General features: G+C 39.1%; 1 protein-coding gene across 2 annotated transcripts in view; it reads right to left on the reverse strand.

Moving 5' to 3' along the window:
* Nucleotides 1–4,823: 4,823 nt before the first annotated feature.
* Nucleotides 4,824–14,412, reverse strand: part of TH (tyrosine hydroxylase) — a 1,190,719-nt gene continuing 1,181,130 nt past the window's right edge. For both annotated transcript variants that reach the window (XM_044082744.1, XM_044082743.1), the window contains one exon: nt 4,824–5,293. In XM_044082744.1, the coding sequence (XP_043938679.1) occupies nt 5,134–5,293 (160 nt within the window). In that variant the 3' untranslated portion in view covers nt 4,824–5,133. The remainder of the gene's footprint in view (nt 5,294–14,412) is intronic.

A 14,412-nucleotide genomic window follows, 5' to 3' on the forward strand; every position in this document is an offset into this window, starting at 1 on the left:
CCTCACATAAACATACTAAATCAGCACTGGCAAAAAATACACATAAATACAAAAAATCATACTCGGAGGCTCTAAATAAAAACCTGCAAAAGCATCACAGGCTTCCAAAGTAGATACCCAAAAAACCTGTACCTCCCATCACAAACCAGACAACACATAAAACACAAAATTAGTGTGCCGCACAATCACAGCCCTTAAGGCGAAATAACATACCTAACACACTAGTAACAGGTGACTCTATAGTCAGGCACACTGACGTCCCACTCACTAGGCTGGACAAGGAGAAGGTTACTGTTAGCTGTCTCTCGGGAGTCAGAATCCGTCACATAACACAAGCACTTAGGTCACTCCAGAACAAGTACAAATATGACTCTGTCATTATTCATGTTGGCGTGAATGACATGAGACGTACCTCCGTGGACTACATGAAAAGAGACATGGAAGAGCTCTCTGATCATGTAGCCCAGGTGGGTATGACCATGACCCTGAGCAGCATCCTGCCCTCACCAAGAATGATACTGCAGTATAAAGAAAAAATTATCAATTTCAACAATTGGCTAAGCTTCTGGTGTCATTCAAAGGGGATCCAGTGTCTGTCAGCCTGGGACGGCATGCTCAACAAGCCTCATTGCTTTGCAAGAGATGGCTTGCACCTGTCACCCCTAGGCTTTCGAATACTGGCCAAGGTTCTTGCTGCCCCCATAGTGCCTTTTTTAGGCAAGGCTCAAAAGTCAAACCCACCTATGTAAACAGCACAAATAAAAAATGGGGGTTATGCAACTCAACGCCAGGAGTTTAAATCTCAAAATGCACGCACTCGAAGCACTCCTCAGTATGGAAAACGTCGACATCTGTGCAGTAACTAAAACCTGGCTCAAGGCGCCACAGAGCACCCCAGCACTACCGGGCTATAACTCATACCACACATTTTGGCCACAGAACATGGACCGAAACACAAAAGGAGGGGGTGTATCCATATTCATCAAGGATACCTAAACCTCCAGGTTAGTGGTGCAGCATGATACCTCCGAGATCATCCATGTGCAACTAACATCAGGCAAATCTGCAATGCAAATTATGGCCTGCTACAGATCACCCTCCATGACTCAGGACCACCACTCTGCCTTTCTGGAGACACTGGAAAACATGAACGTCCTACCGAACACCCTGATATTGGGTGATTTCAATTACCCTACCATTAACTGGGAAAACTACTCAAGTACAAACTCTCAGGTCCAGCACTTCCTGGAATTTATCAACTCAAATGCCCTGGATCAGCTGGTAAACTCCCCTACCAGAGGTGAAAACATATTGGACCTGGTCATCACCAATGTGGGTGACGGGTGTTCCACACCGGAGGTCAACCCATCACTGGTTAGATCAGATCATAAACTAATCACTCTGGATGTCCACACCACACCAACACCTCCAACCAAGGAAACCACAGTGAAAAACCTTTCTATAGCAAACTTCACCTTACTTAAGACAGAGGTGTTAAGTTTTACAGCCCCCACGCTAAAGGATAACAGTGTCCAAGATGCAGGAAACTTTACAAATGCACTCTATGAGCACCTACAGGGATGCATGGATTGTGCCATCCCTAGCAAAACCAAGACTCACTCCCCTAAGAGAAGGAAACCAGTCTGGTGGACCCCTGCAATAATCAGGCTATACAATAGAAGGAGGAAACTAGTTCAGAAAAAAAGCAAATCCCAAGAAGGAAAGACGTCCCTGATCAGTATCAGTAAGAAACTAAGGTCCCTCATAAAAAAGGCTAACTTTGAAAGAAAAACAGCCAAGGATTCGAAAGATAACCACAAAGCCTTCTTTAGCTATGTCAAGAATCTAAGTGGCAACTCACAGATATGCTCTGAGTTAGTGCAAAACAGCACGAAATATACTGAACCCACTGATATTGCCAACATCCTGGCAGATAGATTCACTGCAAACTTCACCCCCCTCTCACCCCCCAAAAGGGCCCATGACAATACTGGAAAAGTGTAGTGTCCCGGAAATCACAGGCGCACAGGTGAAAACAGCCCTGCCAAAAGAACAGTGTCAATGGGGCCGGACTAAACCAGTCACAAGTGGTGCCCCACAAGGCTCGGTCCTAAGACCCCTACTGTTCGGCATACACTTCTCAGAAGTACAGGCAAACACAGGAGGACTATGGCTAACCAAGTTCTCTGATGACTGCAAACTAGGAGCCATAAGTGACTCTCCGGCTGACATGGACATTCTTCAAAAGGGCCTTACTGAGACGTACGCCTGGTGTCAAAGTCATGGTCTCAAGCGAAATGTCAAAAAATACATAGTCATCCCATTTGGGAAAAGCAAAACACCCATGAATTACCACATAAGTGGCAGCCCCATTAATACAGATGAGGTAATAAGAGATCTGGGGACCCAGGTAGATAGTAATCTCTCCTTTGACAATCATATTGCCAAAGTAGTTAGGAAATCCTTCTGTGTAGCCCATCTAATTACTAAAGGGTTCACATCTAGAAATAAAGAGGTTATAGTACCCCTCTACTCGTCACTCATCAGACCCATCATAGAGTACAATACCCCATTTGGGATGTACCTCACAAGACACTTCCAACAGCTGGAAAGACCACAAAAATACCTCCTCAAGAGGATTACTGGCCTCAAACATATGTCCTATGCAGCCCAACTGGAAAAACTCCAGCTGTACTCATTGGCATATTGCTTACTCAGAGGTGATCACTGCCTGACTTACAAAGCCATGTCCAACTCAGAATTGACGGACATGCTCCACCTAAAGAAATCCAAGTCACTGCGAGCCACTCGCTCTATTGAGCTAAACCTCGCCACAACAATAAATAGAACATGCTGGAGGGATTGATTCCTGTCACAGAGACTCCCCATGCTTTGGAACAAAATTCCTAACTACATTAAGCAGAGCCCCTCACTAACACTCTTCAAGAGAAACCTTGACGAGTGGATGGGTAACAGAAAATACAGACAGAGGCTCAGTTAATTAATCAATGGGGCGGCGAAAGCTGACACACTCTAGCTAGGCTTGTAAATGCCCTTGGGCAGATAGCCTAGTACCTACTTATTAACCTATAATCCCAGGGTAACAGTTCTATTAAAAGATGAGCGGAGTATTTGGGATAGACCTCAATTATAATCCATGTTAAATTATGGGTAAGTTTTTTTCTGTTCCTATTTGTCCCACAGGTTTTCTTGGATGCTTCTTTTTTTTTTCTTCTTTACAACATGCTGTGCCACTGCGTAACCTTATAGATTTGTACACCTTAACCTTGTTCATTGGTTAAGTAGTTTACTGCGTTGGCCAAATTCCAAAAGAGCTGCTTTCAGTGTAAGTCTGCTTTGATTCCAAAAGACTTATTCTCTTTCAGTGTGGGACCTATTTATAAACAGGCTTACACTGGTGGTCAGATCCCAAAAGTCCTGCTGTCAGAGCAAGTGTTTTGGAATCAGGTTTCATGTATTTTGTACTTTAACTACCATTTACTTTTTTATGGTTGTTTCTGTTTTGGATTGTTTGTTGTTTATTACTTCCTTGTTTTTTATTACTGCTCAATAAAGTTTGTTTGAAAAAAATACTTGAAATATTTCAGTCCCCTAATTTTTAAAAGCATGAAAACAAACATCTTTGGTTCCACTTGTTTCAATTACTCAACCAGATACAGCACTAACAGTTACAGACAGACAAACATTAAAGTAAAAATAAAACATTTATGCTGATTCCATTGCAACTAACACAAATTAAATGAGTCAGCTATGTGCAAGTCAGTTAATCTGCAAGCATAACCGACCTAAACAGACAGCTCCCACCACTTTACCAAGCTGATGACACCACATTTAAACCAATAAATGAAAAGGAGAGAAATGCAGGTGCCAGTGCACTGCAGAAATATGTAAATATTTGAAAACCTAAAGTCTGACCAATTATATAGCTTCTCTAATGACTAGGGGGCTACATGCATTGTTTTATAGACAGAAAAGCAAGGCTTTGACGTCCAACATATTTTCCTACAAATGAACATCAAGGTAAACAAGAAAAAGAAATGGATACCCAGCATGCAGTCACTAGTGAATGTGTTCAATGTCACAAATGTCTTGGTGTACTTCTCTGCTCAGTGGGTTAGGGCTCCTGTGCCTTCCACCTCTCCCCTGTGCTCTTTACCATTTTAGATTTGGCTGTGGTGACCAATGGGAAGAATACATTTGTGACAGTTTGTCCTGGGACAGAAATTTCAATCTGTGACACAGGGAAACTGACTTATCCAGGATTATGTACCCCACAGAACACAAGCCATATTTTGTTAGGTAGCTTAGTGAGCAGTTAATACCTTTCTGGTTTTAGAAGTTTGTAAATGGTAGAAACTTTCTTTACATCTGAGAAAAATCCATAGAAAAGTCATAGGGACTAGCTTTTGCAGGGAACTAATCTGAGGGGGTGGCAAAAGCCAACATATTCTGGCTAGGCTTACATATGCCCTCAGGCAGATGGCCTAGTACTTACCTATGAAACTATAGTCCTTTAAAGTCCTTCAGTAATTAATTTATATTGCATTTGCTGTTTGGATCAGGCTGCTTGTAAAGTAGTTGATTTGCCTTGGAAGGAAAAAAAAATTACCACCATCTTTTCAAACTTAATAGGAATTAAGAAAACATTACACAAGTGTTCTTGCATCATGTTTCTAAAATGCTTTCTGTTGTCATATATCTGAATGGGACCATATAAAAACTACTGAAAGAATTGTCATATATGAACTTTCTTTTAAATATAACCTAGACATAACTTTGATTCTGAATGACCATAACAAATATGAATTCAGAAACCCCTTTTATCTCTTTATTTTTTCTGTTGTAATGTATATCAGTCTTCACCACTGTTAACTCATATATTTCACTAGATATTATTTTTTTTCAGTTATTGAGAAAGAGGCGTGAAATCACTTAGTTACAACAATAACACTGAATAGAACTCAACACATAAAAAAATATTTTCCTAGAAATGCTACAGGACTTTTCTGAATCATAAATATTTTTCCGTATATATTACATCTTTTAGCATAAACATTTGATGTATTGTACACAGGATCAGCACTGGTTTTAATAATGTTGTGGAGATGGATGTTAGCTAATAATGTTCAGAGCATCAGTTAGAGCTTTTAACTCATCTTCTAGCTCTTCCAGAGACGCCTTTATCTTCTGGGGGTTGTCAAGAACTTCAATGGTAGCATTATAAGGGTTATACTTTACAGAAAATGGTCTCTTGATTTTTGAAGCATATTTTCTGAAAATGAAAAAAGAAAGACATGTCAAAAAAACAGCTAATTTTAGAAGTGAATTGCATGAACTCTACTGTTTATCTATCCACAGGCAGCTGATAAAAGGAAAAAAGGGAAATATTATTATGGAATGAAACCAGCTATTACAAGCATTAAACATTACGGGCCCATCAGAGAAAGGTGTTTACAAGGTCTAACTGAAGGAAAAAAAAATATTTGTATTACTGATAACAGATAACTGGTTTACCATTCTTGCTGCTGCACTAAATGATTTGCTGCTTCTCTCATAAAACTGTTGTAAGGGTCTCCCAAAATCACATTTTTGTGATTATCCATGTATAGAAATGTACCCAGTCCCACTAGTTCTTTTTGGTACTGCCTTCTCAAACAACTTCTGACAATATGAAGTCAACATTTCTCCACCTTTGCTAAGAACAGCCTGAGCACGGTTCCCTACCACTAGTCACAATCTGGTTTGCTATAACGTCTTTGAGGCCATTCCAAAGTTATTCTGCATTGTCTCACCAATATCCTCCCATACCCACACCTTCACTTCTGTGACTGTCACAGTTGCTATTTTTCTAGCCTGTTCATACATATCAGTCAAATCTGAAGACCCTTCCTCCCATTAAAATTACAAGAAAGGGCTTTTTCATGCTAGCTTCCATCTGTGAATCCTTGGGTTACCATTATGAAGAACACTGACCACCTTCACTACTGCTCCTTGCCACTGCCTCAGTGACTGAGGTCTTGAACGTGGTCATGTAGAGCACCATATCCCTAAACTTTCTTGAGTGTGTGGAAGGAGATCTTCTCCAGACTAGTTAAACTTATCCACATAGAAGCATCAAGTATGCCTTCACAGGCCAGAAAATTATCACTATACCACCAGGACTTCTTGGATTGTCCCACAGCCATCTCGGCCATTTGTTCCAGCTCATTACTTAATTGCTTTCATTTGACAGCACAGCATCTGTCTTGACCCTAAGTGTTCAGAATGTAAGCTCTTAGGTCTGCTGACATGATTAAACTGTGATTTCAATTCATATCATTTCACTGAAGCCACTTTCCCCTCCAAAGTGATTCATAAATAACACTGAATGCCACTTTCACTGAACAAAAGAAAAAAATAAAAAAAAACGCTAAAAAACAAAACCACTGTTTTTGCAGGTAGACACTCCCAATTAGGAGATATTGTCTCTCACCCCATGCTTAGAGTAACTCTATGGTCACATTATCTTGAGGAAAGGGCAGACATCTTACAAATAAAACGTCAATTATTTATTTCTCTTTGTTTACCTGGAAATTCCAAATAGAGTTTCTCCCATTATAGCTGAGGTCCAGGAAGAAAAGCTCAAAAGATAAGAACAAAAACACATTACTCAAAATAAAAAAAGAACATAATGTAGACAATACAGTTAGTTATGTAATATTAAATTATATAAGATAATGCAGAGTGTCTTCCATACACATTTGAGTTATTGACACATGAGGTAGTTGATTACATAGAGATTTGACATTTAAGAGTAGCTAGCTTATCTAGTGAGATTTTTTGTTAGAATATGTAAAGATGGGTAAACCATTAAATGACATTATTATACTAGAGGATGTATTTAAATAAAGAAGAATTCTAGTAGGATACTGTGTATATATATATATATATATATATATATATATATAGAGAGAGAGAGAGGGTGAAATATATAAAAGGTTAAAGTATGTAGATGTATCAGTGGTTACCTGGAATAAAAAAATCTTGAAGGGGAGAATAAGCGGGTTGTAGTTTGGAATAGAAAGCATATAAAAGCATGACAGAAAGTAGCAGAGGACCATTTTGGGTAATAAACTTTAGTTAGAATGAGGAGTGTTGTTGAGTTCTGTGAGTAAATTAGTAGTGTGGAGATGGTGGTAGAGGAGGATTTGGTGTATGCACAGAGTTGGTAGAAGAATGTATTAGTGATATGGGTTTAGAAAATGTGGATAGTGGTGAAAGCTTTGGGGATATATGGGGAGAGACAGGTAGGAGGATAGGTTGCTTTTAAGGGTGGGTGTGTGGTATTTTATTAGAGTGTGTTGGTTAAAGGGTGTTGTGGGTTTTGCTAGATGAGTATAAAAGTAGATGCAGTGGGGGTGGGTGAGAATTTGTGGTAGGGTAGTGGAACAGTGTGGAGCAGATAGAAATTCAAAGTGGGGGAACTTGCATCTCTGAAAACTATTAGAAATCTGAAGATTAATGCAGGTAAGGAGAAGAACACTGTGCAGCCTTTGAAGCTGTATTTACACAGAGAAAATGCTGGATTTAAAATTGCTGTTGGTATATGTGAAATATTTATTATATGTTTACTTTTGAAATCTAAAAAGAGATGGAATGAAAGCATATATTTACAAGGGAATGTGGGATAAATTAAGTAGAAAAAACCTTGCTTGGTCTGTCATATTAATCCCAGTGCTAGTCATGTTCAGATTATACTGGAGACATGCATAATGACTATACTGGGTTTGATTTTAATAAAATATATTGGAGAGTAGGAGGTGTTAATGTGTCAGCACTCCGCTGACACAAGTATAATTATACAATAAACTTGGAAGTGAAGCAAACAAGTTTAAGAGCAAATTCCAGCAAAACTAAAAAAAAATTCTAAATCAACTGCACAATAATTTGTATTTTTGATGGATTTTAGAGTGAAAGTGTCTTCTGGTATTTTATTCAGGGTCACTGTTTCAAAGATATGGCTTTATTAAAGGGACATGATCCCAGTCTATCACTGACCATTCACTCAAAGTGCTGTGGTACCAATTACAGTTGTGAGATGCAGAGTTCAATATGGACATTCCCTGACTAGTACTTAAGAATAAAAGCAATTCACTACTTGGGAGCAGATCAGGCAAGTCTTGCCTCCAAGTCACTCCACTCTAGATATCTTTATCACTCCTTCATTACTCACCACAGCTCCGATTAGGAGACATTGCGTGGTACCCTCTTGACACCACCCCAATTGTTCCAAAATGGATAAATAGAAGAGTTATTATGTGCATATGCACAGATAGTTTTTTTTTCAGCTTAAGACCACTTAAGACCACATACAGACAACTCTGCCATCTACTAGCACAAATGCTAATTGTATGGCATACAGATAGGGTCTTGTGATTGCTCCCACAACTTTCTGGGACCTTGCAGATTGGCATCTTTGAAATATGAAAATGATTGCTTCATCAAAAAGTCACACTCAGTGCTGTGTTTGAAGAGTTAAGTCTAGCTATATATTTCTGGTACTTTCTGTCCACCACAGGTTTGTAGTTGAATTTAGTGTATTATATATTTTTTTATTTATAAACGCAGATGCTCTTGCTTTTTATTAAAGAATACCTTGACAAATAGAAAATGTCTTAAGGTGTAATATTTCCAGACCTAGTTATTCACAATCTCATTTATGCTTTTTTGTTGTGTTTTACAGTTCTACCTATTTTGAGAATGTACAGGTTTAAATATTTTTGTTTATTTGAATGATAATGTTTTATGTTATTTGTTATTATTTTCTTAATAAAAAGAAATTAGTTGGAAAATATAGCTTGAAAGGAGGGACTCATGCTCCAAACCCCTTGACTCAGCCCTTTTCTTTAGTTAAGTGGCATGTCTCATTGCATGTGACATGTATATTTTTGTAGTTTTTTTTAATGTCTGTAGAAGGATGTAATTTGTCTTCAAATGAAACAAATGAACCAGAAGCAGTCGGAAAAATGAAGGAGCGAACACAAATGTATATTTAAGGGGTGTATTTTGGGAGGTTAAACATTTTCTGAAGAAGTTCATGAAGAATAAACTTGGATGAAAGCGCTAAGGATTTGTGTTCACTCCTTCATTTTTCAGACTGCTTCTGGTTCGTTTGTTTCATTTTTTGAGTTGGGTGTGCTTTCTACATTTTATGTTTTTTATCTTCAAATGAAGCTCATTTAAATTTTTTAAATTTTTTAAATAAAACATAAATGTGGTGTTTGGTCCTTAAAAAAAACAGATATATGCTGTACATGAGAGAAGTGGGAAGGGTTTACTCCTGAGGTATACTGTAAACTGCTAACATTTTTGGGAGGTGCAGTGATGGGATGCTTAAAATTAATTCATCATGCCCACAGATTTGTCATGTTGACATGTTTCTTATTTACCAGTTTTTACCTTCTTAATTTGCAGTAAACAGATAAATTTATAATATAACAGCTAGGAGATTGTATATATTTCACACAAGATAGATGTGCTTCCATATTACTGTTGCAGTATTCTTCACTAAAAGGTATCCCCTGCCAAGGGTAGCCCAACTTCCAGTCAGTATACCAAAGCCTTAGGTTTTCAAGCACATAGTACATCACATGTATGCCCCCTGCTCACATTGTAAGGCATAAAGGTGCACATACCCCAAATATTCTTTGCTGCCAGTCTGAACACCATCTTCGATCATCATTCTGAACGATCCTTTGTGTCTGCTGGTTACCAAGCCATTTTCAGATAAGTGCCCCATTGGGGTTTTCTTCTTCTCTTATTTTATTTTTTGGTTTTCAAGGTGTACATGTCATCCAGAAAGGGAATATGTCACTGTGGGAGTCAGATTCTCTATAAGGACCATCATGAGCAGTGTCTTTTTTTTTTTGTTTGGGTGCATCTCACAACCATATTACGTGTTCAATTTGTCAAGCATTTGTCCCTAAGGCCCTTCATAGTCATCTCTCCTCCTTGACTATCTATGTGGAGAACCGACTTTTTAAGTTGTTGGTGCAGGGTGTGATGGCAGAATTGTCCCATGCTGAGGGTCAGATGTCTGCCAGGAAGAAGTCCAAAAATGTTAGGTTGCATTCAGCTGTACTTCCTCCTCCGGATATCTCTCTTGAGGCTGGTGAAAGCCAGGAGGATCATCCAGTGGTTCTGTTGGATTCCTCTGACATGACCACATTGGAGGCCAGCATGCATCCAACTTCTCGCACATCCTCAGTGGGTCTGCAGACATTGATTGTGGATGCTGAGGGGGAACCTCGTCTGATAATATCGAAGGAGCCGAGGAGTGTTGCACAGATTCTTGTTCGGGAGGAGATTCCTATTACACTGATCAAGTGTCAACAAGGGACTGTACCTCTCACATTTCCTCTTGAGCTTTTGTATACTCCCTTTCATGAAGAATACTGCAACAGTGATATGGAAGGATATAGTGCAGTTCTGTAAAATCTTACCATAATGGTAAATGTCCTTCTCTTCGCTGTTGCAGTATTCGCTTCCTACCTCCTCCCCCTTTTCTGTACTCCTCCTCCTTTTTGCCTTCTGGAAGCATGGGTTCCTCCTTTTCTCCTTGGACTATTGCTCCTCCTGGGTCTTTTCATTTCTGAGGTATTTATGTCCATACATCACCTTTATGCCCTACACTATGAGTGGGGAGCATATATGTGATGTACAGCATCCTTGAAAACCTAAGGTTTTGGTATATCGGCCAGACATTGGGTTACACTTGTAAGGAGATCCCTTTAGTGAACAATACTGCAACAGAGAAGAGAAGGACATCTACTGTTATGGTAAGAGTTTATATAACTGTACTTTTAGTTTGTCAAATGACATCTATGAAGTGATGTAATTTTGCAAGATGCACATTTCTTTAATGGAGTTTCATACAAGGAAGCAAATCTTTTGAAGCTAGAACTGCCTGAAATATTCAATTTAGGCTGCTTCTGTGCAGTATGTAGTTTTACAATGGTGGTAAAGACTTTCCAGCAAAGACAAAGCCAAGCAGGGTAACCAGCATTTGAACTATATGAATACACTGTTGGATAGTCTGCTCATCTTAAGCGTACATTGCACCATTTCTTCCTTTGTGATATTTATGAATAACAGCATGCAAAGGCTCTAATCCATAACTTTTGCACTAAATTGACGGAAAAGTTGAAGCTGACTTGTATATATCACTTTGATCTTGTATTTATTAGCTGCTTTCAACAGCAAGTTCTTATTAATGTATTTACTTAGGGGTACTCTCCTTCATCTTTTTATGTAACTTGTTTGACATACTCCATCTCCCATAACAGATCACATAAAACAAATTATTCAGATAAACAACACAGTTCTTTTTTATGTAACTTTTCTGATGTACGCTGCACCTGTAGAGCCATCTGATAGTGCTGTCTAGTGAATGAATTGCTCACAACCAAGACTTACACAGTAGTAGAAGCCACTATTTCTTTGTTTATAACCTGTCCATTTCACGTGTTACGAGTTATGAGGAAAAACAAGTTGCATTTTTGTGCTGGTGTCAGGATACAAAATAATAATACTTATAATAAAATGTTAAAGAAGTCTGTGCGACACGTGGCCCTGTCATGTCTGTAAAGAGTGTTGAGCAATAATGTATGAACACTGACACGGACTCATGACACTCCTTCAGCAGACAATTCACCAGTGGCAACTTTCTGAATAAAAAAGCAGGGTTGAAACGTATGGCAAGCTAAAATAGTGTTTTTGCAGGGGAGAACCCACTGTGCATCCATCTATGTGGTAGTCTATATCCCTCAGACTTACTCCCCAAAGCTGTGCGATTTCAGGCTTAGTAGATAAACAGTGTCACATTTAGTCAGATGTGATCTTGTTGAGTGGCCATTGATGAGTTGACCATCTGTGAGAGTACTATCAGTGGGCAGTCTTGAAATCCAGTGACACTCCATTTTTAATGAAAGTTATTCAGTATTTTAAATCTTGTGACTCATCTTTAGTTGTTTAACATCCCAGCTACAGCTGCTTCTCAGTGGGCCTGCAAGTCATTGCGCTCTGTGGCCAGATTATTAATTCAGGTCTACATGAGATGATGGCCACCTAACAAGCTGTTAAAACTTCCCAGTCAATACTTCAGCTGTGGACTCAGAAGACTGTCACAGACAAAAGTACAGTGATGTTACACATAACAAATGGGGAGGCCATTCTTCACACACTCTTTGCTGGTTAGCATTGTTTTATTTGGAAACAAACCTTCAAGATGAACTTAGTTCTTGAAGTCACTCATATCCCCATTCAGCAGAATATTCCAATCAAATCAATTAGCAAAGGAATGCTGATTTTCCACTGGTGTAAACTGGACAGGAATACATTCCTGGATATAATGAGGATTTATTGCTGACCATTAAGAGATCTGCTTGCATCTCACTTAAACAGTCAGTATCGAGTATTTTCTTCAACATTATCACATCAGGGAACAGTGGTTGATGTTGTCTCAACATCTGGAGCCGGGAATTTTTGTATGCATTTCTAGTAAACCCTTTCATTCCTAAGTTGTTGCTGAAGTTAAACATATGAGAGTAAATCTCATCTTGCCAGCTGCTAGTAGCTCAAAACAACTGATTTTCCCTCTTTTGATGCAAACATCAAGAACATACTCCTTGACACTACACTCCACAGCTGGAAGGCATGTTACTGCATCTAAATGTCAATCCCCTTGCCTAACAGTCTGGAGAATCTCAGGCTGCTATCTCATACTCATCATTTTAGGCTGAGACCCCCTTAAAAGAATGTAAGCAGCTTAATACAAGAAAAGTGTACCTCTCCAAATGGATCACATTTTTCACTGATGTCACAAGAGGACCACTGAAATATAATTTCTTCCTCAGTACTGAAGGCTTTCCAATATCAACTGAGTTTACTTGATATCAGCTTAGAATGTTTCTTCATAAGGGTACATCTTTGAACCATCTTTGCCTTCGTGTTAGTTGTCCTATTTGTAGCTTCTAACACAGCTACAAAACCATTTTTTAGTGGAATTTTGTACTGTATCCACAACTATACTCCTACTGGCTCCTTCTTGGTACCTTAAATTTGTTAATGAAAAAGTGACATTACTCCGTACGTTCAGCAGACTTCATGTTTATAACATTTACTGATAAACCAAACCAAACAGTGCTCTGAATAATCACCTTGTGTCAAATAACATAATGGTCCATATATTAAGTTCTTCCATTCTTGAAACATACTCATGAATCATTCATAGCCCTCTACAACACTTCAAATAACTGCATTGACAACTTTATCCATCTGAGGCATAAACATAGTGGAACAGTCTGCAGTAAGCCTAAGTGGTGGAGTTAGAAAAACAGAAAATTATTAAATCAAAGGAAGATAGTACAAAAATCCTTCAGATTTTACCTAGCCTAATGCAACAAGGCTATGGCCAGGTCCATCTGATCAAAAGAAACAAAGCTTTATTCAAAGGTAACTTGCAATCAGGACAGATAACTAATAAGACCTCCCATGGCATCTGAAAAATGAATGGGAAGGAATGAGAATACTGTCTGCAAGAATAACATGCTGTCACCATAACAGAGCCATCACATATCGCTAACACACTAGCATACACATCTGAAGCAAATTTCAGGTCATAAGTGCGTGCCCCATTCACTGTTTCTGTAGCATGATCTCATCTGAAATTACATCCAAAATAGTCACCTCTATCCTCAGAAAGTTTGGATACATCACTTCCATGGCCTGGATGAGATAGCAAAGAACCTAATCTGTGGCACCAGTGATACTGTGCCATAGATAAAGCACTGGCTGTGACCTGGGCAACCTTGGTTTGATTATTGGCTAATGCATCTAAGGTGCTGGCAGAGGAGGATGGGGATACCCATTCTTGGGGGGGGGGGATGAAGGTGAGTGCACTTGGAGTTACTGTTATGGTTCAGTTTTCTTGGTAGAGAACAGCTAAACTGCTGCAAGATGCTGCCTGAGGATAGGTGGGTCACGCTGATGCTGATGTTAGTGCCTTGTGGAAGTGACAGGTGGTTCAAAACTGATACTCATTACATGTTCCACCCTCAAGGTGTTACTGTGGTTCATGCAGGGGCAGGAAAATAGTAGGAAAATACTCCATGTCACGAGTGTGATGCCACAACAATGTTTTTGGTTTCCTCACTGACCCCAGATGTGGGTTGGACTTTTCATGGGGGAAGCTAAGGATTGATAGACTCAGTGGAATAGGAGAGGAATTTGGAGCAGCTGATGGTGCACTGTCGAGAGCCAAAAAGGAGCAGAAAATACAACATATTATACCTGATTAGGCACATTGTTGATACAGCATTAAAAGCTATGTTTCTGGCATGTGGAAACACCCTT

The sequence above is a fragment of the Protopterus annectens genome, chromosome 9.part0, assembly GCF_019279795.1.
Source record: "Protopterus annectens isolate FY-2018-M chromosome 9.part0, PAN1.0, whole genome shotgun sequence".
Taxonomy (NCBI): domain Eukaryota; kingdom Metazoa; phylum Chordata; order Ceratodontiformes; family Protopteridae; genus Protopterus; species Protopterus annectens.